Here is a 12,415-nt window from a genome sequence, read left to right on the forward strand (position 1 = left end):
AGGGAGATGTTGAGATTTTTTTAGGCTTGCTTTCATGTCAAAAATGAAATATAATGTATGCTAATTGTCTGAATGACTTAAATTTGTCAAATTAATGAACAAATTAATATTGCATGAAATGAAATGATGAAGATAGCTCCGTATGTTCCGAAGGTGAAACTGTATTTCAGCTTCATCCTTGAAGTCATAATTATGCACATCTGTTACAGAGATGAATCACAGTCTGAAATATAAAAGACTAAAGTCTGTGCTCATTCCTCTTGAACTCTGAGACATTAGTACTGATTTTGTTTGAAATAGAAACTCACACCTATTAGTCTGAACGTTAGCAAGGCTTTATGCTTTAAATCTATATGGACATATATATACACATGTGGTGGTACCTTTTACATGTTTTCCAGGAAAACATTTATAATGATCATGTTGATTCTGTACCTTCTATAAAACCTTGTAAAATTTCCTAAAATCTAAGATAATTGCCACACAGACAATTTTTCAACCAGCTACTGTGATTTCTGGTCCCAGTAGAATGACGATTCTGCTGTGAATTTTCAGGAAATAAAGGGAATAAGTTATGCCTGATTTTGCAACATAACAAAATGCTGGAATCTATTTCTGTACACAGAAGAGTTACACAGCATGTTAGTCCAATAATCTGTTATTTTTTTGATGCCATTAAGAGAAATATAAACACATTCTTTTTGGTATTGCAACAATATTCTTGAATAGTAGAGCTTTCAAATGTCTTAAGAGTAATCTAATATAATTGATCTTTGAAAGTTGTGAAAGATTTAGATATATGAAATAATAGAAAATTTTAAAGTGATAGCCAGAAAGGGAATATCAACAGCAATCAAACCAATCCACACAGAAGAAAAACAGAAAATACTGAAAGTGAGACATGTAAAATTAACCCTCAATTGCATATAATTTGAACTGCTAATGTTACATCTTAGATAAAAATGCAGTTTTTTTTTATATATATTTGAACATAAATACTAAAACTACAATTGTATATGTGCCAGCTTCTGACTGGGTTAAATTGATGGATATGTAGCTTTTGAAAGAGAGAGTTGAAAAGCATTGGACTCTAGTAAAGAACTAAGAGGGGTATAAGTGAGATTTGCAGAATCATGAAGTTAGTAGATAAGCTTAGCGTGACACGGCTGTTGACCTAGTATGAAAACTAGATGGCACTGAAGTCAGAACGAGAGCACAAATAACAAAGAGAGCAAATAGGTGCAGCAGTTTGTTCATCACTTTGCTCAGAAATGGCCAGATGCTCTGCTACGAAAAATGTCACAAAATGTCACAGCAATGGTGATGATATCCCATAGGGTACTCCCCAGCACCTATTGGAGCCATCCTATTGACATAGCTAATTTGCTGACCTAGAAAGAGATCCTAAGGTAGCTGCAGCTCTACATAAATGTCTGGAGACTCTCAGTGAGGTTGATATTGGGGAGATGTCTCCTTATGCTCCTTCCTCCTTTCTTTGCACGTTGGTAGCAAAACTGCATTGCTTAGTAAAAGAGTTATACAAGGCATTCGCTATGTTGCCCAGAATCATTAATGACGAAGAAGAAATTCACTGGATCTTCCCCACGTCTGTATCTTAAAAAGCTTAAACTTCCAACTGTATTGAAAGGGACATGCAGTCTGTGTTTACCAAGTTAAGACGTGGAGCCCTGCATCATGGTAAAGGCTGATAGACGGTGACTTATGGAACCAGGTGTCTTTTGCTCCACCTGATCACACTGGCAAGCAGAAAACAAGGGATGATGTGAACATCAAAGACCTGAAATCAACAAAACAGAAAGAGACCCACCTGAAACATCAGTAATGCTGATGTGACAGCATTAAAGAAGGAAACTTTCATTCATTTTCTTGGAAAACAGCACAACTTCATGACCATACAAAGTGTTTGTACACCAGTATATACAGCACAGGGAACCAACAAGGAATTAGATCTGTGTGTGTAGCTGCAGGGTTGTGATTTAATTGGGATACCAGAGATGTGGTCGGATGGCTCACATGACTGGAACACTGCAATAGCTGGATACAGTCTCTTTATGAAGAGCACGCTAGGGCAGTAGGGAGAGAGAGTTACACTTCATGTGAGAAAGCAGCGGGAATGTGGGAAGCTCTAATGGGATAGATGATAAGCCATCTGAGAGGTTATGAAGGATAACAAAGATGATGAAGTAACTGAAGCATCTCTTCAGTGAGGAAAGCCTGAAAAACCTTGGTTTGCTTCATGTGGAGAATTCTCGTGGAGAATCTTATCAGTGTATATGAATTCATGAAGGGAAAATGAAGAGAAGGGGAACAGCATTTTCTCAGTGAAGTCCAGTGACAGGGCTCCCAGTACAATAGTACAACAAATACATGGTAATACTGCAGGAAGTCTAACAAAGGTCCTTGAAAATGATTGAAGGCTTCATTTATGTGAATCTGCTTTAAGAGATTACTCAGGAAAAGCATACTGAGTGGTTCCAAAACGTGTTGTCTGAAATGCTGAACAAGTAAATAAAAAGATTATGCAAGTACTAAGCAAGGATTTCAGGGATGTATTTTCAAACATTCCTGATACAACTGTTCCAGATGTTGAAGAACTACCAGAAAACAGACATCAGAAAAACAGCCAGCTTGTATCCTAGCACTGTCACAATAAAATTAGACTTTTCAATTGAGTTTTCAGACAATAAATTAACTGGTCTTGAATTTTATTGCAAATTAAATAAATTATGGATATAATTAAGATGTGGAAAATTTCAGGCATCTTTTCTTACTGAAAAAGTGGTTCTTTTTGAGAAATAGACACCTTTCTTTGATTTCTTTTCATTTTTCCAGTATGAAACCAAAACTACGAATGATATTTGGTAAACATCAGTTTGGTCATCTAACATTTTGGTAGATAAAACATCAGTGTTGTTGGCTTTGTCTGTTTTACTCTGATTTAGGAATCACTTCTTTTTCCCTGCTTTTTGCATACCTAAGGTGATTGTTCTAAAAGCACTTGGATTATTTTATCAGACACAGTAGGATGTAAGAGAATGTTCAACATCTGCAGATTATCATCACTGTTTGCTTTTTTTCTAGTCAGTTCCCACATGATTTCAGTAGTCAAAACCTTACAAATGATGGAGATAGAGATCTTTGCTTTGTGATATCTGAAAACTAAACTTCTTCCTGTTAGATAATCTTCTAGCTGTGTGATATCTTTAATAGTTTGTGAGATAGCAGCCTGTATTATGCCAGAATTTGAAGCTGGGAGGAGTGAGAGGGAACAGAATAAGTGCTTGCCACATGCACATACACATTCTGTCTCTCAACCATACAAGTTGAAAAATACATGCTTTTTCTGTTGCAGAGCTAGTAATCAAAGTACTGCAGAGATGCACAGTGTTTGTTTCTGCTACAGACAGTTCAAGAGATATCATGCAGTAATACTTTCAAAGATGAAGTGTAATTTTGGGCAATGGTCCAAGGCAGGACATGGTGCACTGCAGAACTCTCTAGTGCTTCCCAATGCTCTCATATAATTTTCATTCAACTATACAACAATTTATAGTAGTGTTGCCTGAAAGTATTGCCTGTAGGAGATGTATTTGATGATACTGCATTTGAAGATTTTTTTTTTTTTTTTGGGGGGGGGGGGGTTGGTTCAGTAATTAAAGAGTTTCTTTTGTTAAGCATACATATTTGTTTTTTTTTTTCTGATAAGAATTTCATTACTGTAATGTTACCAAAGTAAAAAAAAAAAAAAAAAAAAAAAAGAGAGAGAGAGATTAACAAAAGTACATTAAAAATGGCTTGGCATGGTTCTTAAAATACTCCACTGGAGGTAAATTTAGGCAGAGAATAGAAAGTCAATGATGGAAAGGAAAGAAAAAAAATACTATCTGCTACAGAGTTGAATACTTTTTATACCTGGAAGAAGTAAAGGAGAAGTAATGAAGATGCATGTTGAACAACTGTTCAAGTTAAAAATTCTGAAAAGGTAAATGGAACTAAATTGAAGCTAGCAAGCATGTAATTGCTGGGATGAAAGATGATCATGCTTTTCATTGGTCTGAAGATTATGTAGTTGAAAATAATACCAGAGAAAGTGAATTAATGTATATAAAAGGAATTAGAAAAGCAGTTTTGCCACATGTACTTTATCTTTTTTTTTTTAATTTCAGCCATTAAAAAAAGGAAAAAAGGAAAGAAAAAAAAGTAAGAAAAAGAGACTTCCGTGTAAATTATACTTGATAGAGAAAAATTAAATATATATATTATTGAAACTGCATTCTCTGTATGACTAGAAAAGCCAGAAGCCCTTTGTCAAGAAAGATTAGATCACATTACACAAATAAGTCTCCTGCTACCTACTGATAAGTCTAATATCTACTTAAAACATCTATTTTTCCCAAGTAGGCTTTTGTTTGTTGTTTAACAAGGAGTCTTTTAGTTAAAAGTTCGTGGCTTTTTTTTTGTTTTGTGTTAATTTGACGACATGAAAAAATAAAACAAAACTGACTGCACGATAAGTTGATCAATATTCAATATTTCTTACATCTTTTTTCTTATTTTTTTCTTTTAAGGGTATTTAAGTGTAGAATGCATATGATAGAAATGTCAGTCACAATGATTTGCAGAGAACAGTGTAAGAAAGTATTTCTATTTAGCCATACTGTATGTATAACAAATTAAAAAAAAAAAAAAGCTTAAGTATGCTTTGTATTCAAATATGAGAACATTTTCAGATCTGTTATTGTAATGTAACTTACATTATGTGTTTATAGATACAACAATATGAGACATAAATAGTAATGGATATGGTGAAAACACATTGTAAGATGTGAATATTATACTTCTTTCTGCGGATGATATGTAAATTTTGGTTCATTCTATTACATTTAGATTATCCTAGAAATCAAAGTCAGAAAGGTCATGCGGTTACTGTCAGTTCTTTTGAAACTGAAATTATTTCTTGTTTGTTTGTTTGTTTGTTTATGATTTTTTATTTTTTCAAGAGGAGACTGGATGAACATCTTCTTTCAAACAAGTATTTTCTTCAGAAAAGCACTTTTTTTTTCTCATTCTGATGAATGCATACCACAACCATGACATGATCAGATTCTAAAATGTACAACTGAAGAAAGTAGATATTATGCAGTCAGCCAAGCAGAAATATGGGGTTATCTTAAAATTAAGGAAAAATAGCTTAAACTAAATCAGGCATTTTCAAAGGTCATCTTAATTTTTATTATGTGCTGGAAGAGTAAAACTGTTACCTTATAAATGAGAGTGATTATTCTTTTGGAAAACCTCACTGGTAACAAAATCTGAATTTATGAATAACAATTTTAAATAGACCTTATGCTCACTGCATTAATGCTTTGCCTTTCTTAAATGACTTGCCAGGTGGCGTGAACTACTCAGTCTCCTGAAATCTTACTCTCAGGTTAGTCTGTACAATTACAGTGACTCAGTTGCAAATTGCTGTTTCCCATTGGCAGTACTGTAAGTTTGTTGAAAAAATTATGTATTTTGCCAAGTTTCACAGTAGAGGAAATATTACAAGTAATTATATACAAGTTTTTGTGGTAGCCATTCTAACGCACAGTATACAGAAAGAAACCAGGGAAATTCATACTCGAAATAATTTTGAAAGTTAAAGGGCAATATATTTATATGCCAAAACAACAACAAAAATCTCATAATAAAAATAAAAGTACAAAAATCCTAATTTGATTTTCAAGAAGAAAAAACAATTGAAAGAGAATAGATAAATTTTGGGCACGGTCTATACTACGAAGATACAAACTACAGTTTTTAACCATTTCCTTTTTTCTTTCTAATCTGTTTTCATATCAGAGTGTCCCCATTTCTCCATCCTGTCTTGTAAATACATATTTTTCCGAAGAATACTTCATAGTCCTACTGTCATATTTGAGAAATTCTACAAGGCACACAGAATTTCTAAACACAACAAAGAGAAACAATATATCTCAAGTGCTTTGCATTTTATTTATGACAATTCTGGCATTTCTTTATCATTTTCAGAATTTTGGATATAAATATCCATGAAGGAAAAAAGGCTTTCAGACATCTTGATTTCTGTCTTTTCTCCACACACAGAGGTAGAGAAAAAAATTCAGTTTGTATTTCTTGTGATTTCTTGTGACTGCTACATTTGTCAGCTACTATTTTACTTCTAGTTCACACTTTTGAGATACACCCCCATTATCCTTGCAAAGTCTTCTTTGAGTATGCCAACAACTTTGTAATGCTTCACTGTGGCACCATTATAGAAAATTGTGTGAGGACATAATTAGTAATTATTTCAGTGTAGCTTAAAATTATTTCTTATTTAACCCAGTTAAATAAGGTTTGGAAAAAGTCCTATATTATAATAATACTTCTTATACTGATACATTAAAATGTATTAATTTTAAGCAGAAATGATGAATTTTTAAATATTCTGTAGAGAAATACATGCACAAACTATATTAATCTAAATTAGTGATGCTGAGCAACAAAATGAAGAAAATGCACAGTGAAGCAGGAAATATGCCATATGTTATTGTATACCTGAGCACAATGGGGACACTATTTTAATGGCTTTCTTAATGTTCCTGTTGTAGTGGATATTGGTGGACATATGGTATGCTGCCTGTTTATATGCCTGTGCATTTCCATGATTTCATTATCTGACTTTGATAGCACCTTCTATTTTTCTGCTGTTAAAGAAAAGACTTTAAAATGTTTTATCTTTACCTCAGAAGACAAACATTTTATTTTGACTCTTTTTCTCCTAGCACAATTCTATATTAATCTTGTTCTTAGGCTTTTCCACAATTTTAATCCCTCTTAAGGAATAATTGTGAACACAGATCTGTAGTCCTTTCATGTACAAAGGGCTTTTAACTCACTCTCTTCTGGCCTAATAAACTGCTCACACAACTGCAGAGCTGACCATGCCTTGCATGAACAGTGTGGGTACATGTGTGTCAGTGGTTTATGGGCTGTTTCAGCCTGGCTTTGCAACTAATGGGGCAGGAAGACCTACAGACCCACATCCCAGGAAAGGGGAAGCGGGAAAAGAGAAAGAGCAGGGGGGTGGACCTAAAAACAAAACAGCAGAGACCATCTGAGGAGGAAAACTAATTTACTGAATAAGATATCAGAATGCAAAATAACATAACATAACATAACATAACATAACATAACATAACATAACATAATATAATTAATATAATATAATTAATATAATTAATATTATATGGAATTGACATTAATAAATCAAATAAAATAAGTGAGTGTCCAAAACTGAAGGCCTTATTCTAAAGCTGAAGGTTAGATGGCTAGGCAGCACATATTGCCAAAAAGAGAAAAAAATCTGTGCAGTTTTATTTTTCCCTCTGAGATGGAAACGGGGACAGGTTTTCTCTTCTGAAAAACAGGTACCCGGAAATTCATCAGTTCACGGAACTGGAGGATTAACTCTTTAACTCCCAGTGCCTTATATGATGTTATAATGTGGAATACCAATAACAAAAATCTTAAAATTATGACAATGTGCAGTCAGATACTTCCATCCTGCCTCAGAGAGCACCAGCACACTGGAGCAGAAGTTGTTCCCACTTAACCTGGCTCTTTTTACACCACATAGATGAGAAATGCTCCATCATTTCTGGGGTGCAAGTTGTTGCCAAGGCCAGCTGGTGCAGACTACCAATGAGAAAGATTTCTTTATTTTTTTTAATTAAAAATACTGTTTTCATGTTTTAAATCTAGTCTGTTTTCTAAGTTGTTTGTTGCTGTTGTTGCTACTGTTTTTGTTTTGTATTGTTTTTTGTTTTAATTTGATTTATCCAGGTCTGTAGCAAACCTGCCCTGCATAAACAGAGTTGTGAATAATAGCTGAGATAAAAAATATTTACAGAAAATTTTCTGCTAATTAGAAACATTAATTGAATAAATATTTGTATAAAATATAATTAGAATTTTTATTCCTTGCTCTTAATAATGTTTCTGAAAGTGTATCTCTCATATTCAATGTAATCTCTACTGTCTGCAGTCAATGTTTGGATGAAATGCAAAGTAATGTTTCGTCCTTCCTTCCTTCTCTAAAGACATGTTTTTCCTTTATCTCTGTTGTTTTGTTTGTGGTGTTTTTTTGCCCCTTTAATGTAAATTTAATATCAAAGTATGCCATCAGTGACCAACCTGCTGCTGAACTGTTAGCTCCTCTCAGCTTCCTTTGAACAACGCAGCTCAGTTTGAATCTGTTGTACATAGATAAGAAATTAAAATAAGAAGAATTTATACACTGGGAAAGTCCATGACATTTATGGTGCATTCATGCACCCAGAAACCACATGTAGATTGAATAACTCTCATAAGCATACCCCAGACAGAAACTTTACCAAACTCCCAAGGTATCAGCCATACCATATAAATGTAATATTCTAGAAGTGTATGTTGTTGTGCAGAAAAATTATTTTTTTTCTTTAAACGCTTAATTTAAACACAAAATGATGAGTTGTTCTTGAATGTAGTTACAATCCTCCCTCCACCTTCTACAGCCTTCATGAACAATCTTTTTATATGACTTTGAGTAAAATATTGGAGTATACTGTTAGGTCTTAGTACTTTTTAAACATACATGCAGATAATATAAATAATTGACAGAAACTGTGACAGTGATCACAATTCCAATACTATGTTATCAGCAGGTAGAGGTATAATGAAAACTCACAGTTCAAGAGTGTTGAATCTCTCTGTGATTAGAAAAATGGCATGAGAAACTCCATACATCCTACTCATAATCATGGTAGATAAATGAAGAAATATTTCATATCCATTTTTTATGAAGCTTCTTGCATGTTAACATGAATAACTTTCCTTACTGATTTTTTGCCTGTGATTTTCTTTAAGAAATTAAATAATGCGAAGCTGCCTTAGGTGACTACAGATGCAAACATAGTCTTAGAGTACAAATGTTTTTAATGTTGAGGTAGGAAAATGTGGAGCTCATTTTATCTTGTGGTATAAAACTTGATAGGATTAATTCTTTGCAAATGTATGTGTTTGTTTTGTTTGTTTGTTTGTTTGTTTGTTTTTGTTTTTAATCATTACGGCATACTTACATATAAGCTCTTGAATTTAGTATACTGGCAATAATGGTAATAGGAATACAAGTTTATTCTGTGATAATTGTGTTGCTACTGTCCTGACCTCATTGCAGCATCTCTCCATCAGGTGTAGACCAAGTTTTGGAGCACACAGTCGGATAAATTCCACAGGCCTTTCATTCCTATTGTCGCATTTAATTATAAGGAATTATATCTTGAAAAAAGTGTACAACAACTGAGCCAAATCCTTCTGACATATGTGTGATATATTTCACTATGTCTTGTCCGGAGTGCTTAGGTTTGAGAACTGCTTAAAAGCAGTATGGAAATGACTGGAGTTTCTTGAACATTAGATTATCAATAGGCTCTCTAAAGTATTGTGATTCACTACAGATTGGAACTTGTTTTTAATAAAATTGTCTACATGCTAGTGAGTTCTGGCAAGCATTTTGCAAAAACATTCAGAAATACCTACCTATGTAGGCATGGACTGCCTTGATTAGTAGTTCATGATAAGCATGACTACATTAATTTTATTAGGAAATAAAAGTCAGAATGAAACTCTTTATTTTGCAGATGGTAGATAAACAATACACGGTGAAGTACCAGAACGAGTGCTTCTAATTGAACAAAGTAATATTTAAAAATAAGTAACATGATCTTCCTCAAAAATGTAATATGCATATTCCCAGGGCAACAGTATAAGCCAGTACTCACTCGGTACGGTTAATATATTTTAGATATTTTTAGTTTCTTTAATTTAAAACTCTTTCAGTTGCTCATTTTATTGATTTTATGTTATATTAAAATATTATAGATTAGCAAAATGAATAGAAAATGAGGGAACGATAGATGATATTGCACTAATATATTCACAAATACTTTTAATAATGAGCAGTTAATAAGACTTATCTAGATTTTTAATAAAGTAAAGTTATTATTTGACATTATGAAATTCAAGTAATTGAAAGGGACACTGTTTCAAGTGATATGTTTAAAAAAAATCCTGTGAAACTCCATAATGACAGAGAAGTTTCTGATTAGCCTCGTCTCGTGTATCCAGCAGGGTGAAGATTCTACCAGCTTCCTGACTCTTACTGATGTAGGTCTTGGCATTTAGTCTGTATCTGTAAAGATAAGTGGCATGCCCATCAGTAGACAGTAGCATCGTGTCCACAGTGCCATTGTAAACCATCACATTGCAATAATAGCTCTGATTTTTTAATACATTAGTACGAACATGTACAAATGAAAGTTTTATACTAAGCTTCCTTAACCCAGAATAATTTTTATTTGTGATGCTGTTGTTTTTTTTTTTTCCTAAACAATGATTACTTAACATGTTTTCTAAGCAACTGATATGCTGTTAGATGTTTGTGTAGTAGCATGTAGTAGCATCCATTCTCACTGACAGGGATTAAGTTACAGCTACAAAGAACTTCCTAATGTCAAGATTAATCATACAGTTTGTGAATTCCCCTTTCTGAAAACTTGATCAAGTTATGTAAGAAAAACACACGCACACACAAAACATAGGAATTGCACTGTGGTTTGTGACAGGATTCCAATGAAAGTGCAGGATATGATACGGACAGAATCTGAGATTTTATTTAGGTGAATGAGAGGTTGAAATTATCTTTTCCACTGTTCTCCACATTCGTTTCTTCCAATTAAAACTTACAAAGAAACAACCAAACCAAAAAAAAAAAAAACACCTAAGGAGTTATATTATCAATAGTACTGCAGTTTAAAACTATCAATCAATAAATAATGGATTGAGTCATCAGAAGGGAAGCAAGAGTAGACTACTCCCTGTGAAAGGCAATTCCGAGTAATTGCTTTAAAACCTTGTGCTCTTTTTTGTTGTGTTTTGTTTTCTGTTTTTATGTTTATTGAAAAATCAATTGAAAAATTTCCAGCATGTACTATAAAGGTAACAATACTGTAAGATTGTGTCTCATCTAAATTCTACAGGTCTTCTCCTGAAATGCTTTCTTTGAAGAATTTTGATCTGCAATTGTTTAAAATTTGAACTGGCTTTTCCACCTAGTGCTCTCATCACACTTTTTTTTCTAAACAATTTCATTTCAGATTAAAGAGACAGAAGAAAACGAGCTCAGAGTCTGGGACCAGGCAAAGTTCCTTGCATGTTGTTGGAGATTACACCAAGACAGTGAGTGAAGACATGAGAGTTTACCTGCAGCAATGAGGTTAACAGGAAAAAAAAAAGACAAAATACTTAAAACTTTAAATGGGAAAATTAAATGGTCAAATTACATACAGCATACATGGAAACGTTACATACATGATTATTTGAGTAAGGACCAAAGAAATGTATAAGTGTGCACCAACTTAGAATATTTTGCAGTTGTCTTAATTGCCATCTTCTAACACAAAAGATGGATCCTAATTGATGTACCCCATAATTTAACTTTGGAAAAAAAACTAATTTACAATGCACCTGGCAAAAGAGAGTTTCATAGTTGGTTCTGTGAAGACAATGAGTCTTAAATGAAAGTCAGCATTTTTTGTCTTGTTTTGTCTACTTCTTTTTTCTTTCATTTCTGTCTTTCTTTCTTTCATTTCTTTCTTTCATTTCTTTCTTTCTTTCTTTCTTTTCTTCTTTCTTTCTTTCTTTCTTTCTTTCTTTCTTTCTTTCTTTCTTCTTTCTTTCTTTCTTTCTTTCTTTCTTTCTTTTCTTTCTTTCTTTCTTCTTTCTTTCTTTCTTCTTTCTTTCTTTCTTTCTTTCTTTCTTTCTTTCTTTCTTTCCTTTCTTCTTTCTTTCTTTCTTTCTTTCTTCTTCTTTCTTTCTTTCTTTCTTTCTTTCTTTCTTTCTTTCTTTCTTTCTTTCTTTCTTTCTTCTTTCTTTTTCTTTCTCTTTCTTTCTTCTTTTTCCTTTCTTTTCCTTTCCTTTCCTTTCCTTTCCTTTCCTTTCCTTTCTTTCCTTTCCTTTCCTTTCCTTTCCTTTCCTTTCCTTTCCTTCCTTTCCTTTCCCTTCCTTTCCTTTCCTTTCCTTTCCTTCCTTTCCTTTCCTTTCCTTTTCCTTTCTTCCTTTCCTTTCCTTTTCTTTCCTTTCCTTTCCTTTCCTTTCCTTTCCTTTCCTTTCCTTTCCTTTCCTTTCCTTCTTTCCTTCTTTCTTTTCTTATTTTGTTTTATTTTATTTTATTTTATTTTATTTTATTTTATTTTATTTTATTTTATTTTATTTTATTTTATTTTATTTTATTTTATTTTATTTTATTTATTTTATTTTATTTTTTTTTATTTTATTTTATTTTATTTTATTT

The 12,415-nt window shown here is 32.8% G+C and overlaps 1 protein-coding gene across 1 annotated transcript in view; it reads left to right on the forward strand.

Moving 5' to 3' along the window:
- Positions 1-11,687, forward strand: part of CCDC102B (coiled-coil domain containing 102B) — a 94,118-nt gene extending 82,431 nt beyond the window's left edge. Inside the window, exon 5 of the mRNA XM_065752980.1 lies at positions 11,220-11,687. Coding sequence (XP_065609052.1) covers positions 11,220-11,309 — 90 coding nt within the window. The 3' untranslated portion in view covers positions 11,310-11,687. The remainder of the gene's footprint in view (positions 1-11,219) is intronic.
- The last annotated feature ends 728 nt before the right edge of the window (positions 11,688-12,415 follow it).

The sequence above is a fragment of the Cyrtonyx montezumae genome, unplaced genomic scaffold (genome assembly GCF_038088225.1).
Source record: "Cyrtonyx montezumae isolate F1298 unplaced genomic scaffold, pur_monq_1.0 scaffold_8, whole genome shotgun sequence".
Classification (NCBI taxonomy): domain Eukaryota; kingdom Metazoa; phylum Chordata; class Aves; order Galliformes; family Odontophoridae; genus Cyrtonyx; species Cyrtonyx montezumae.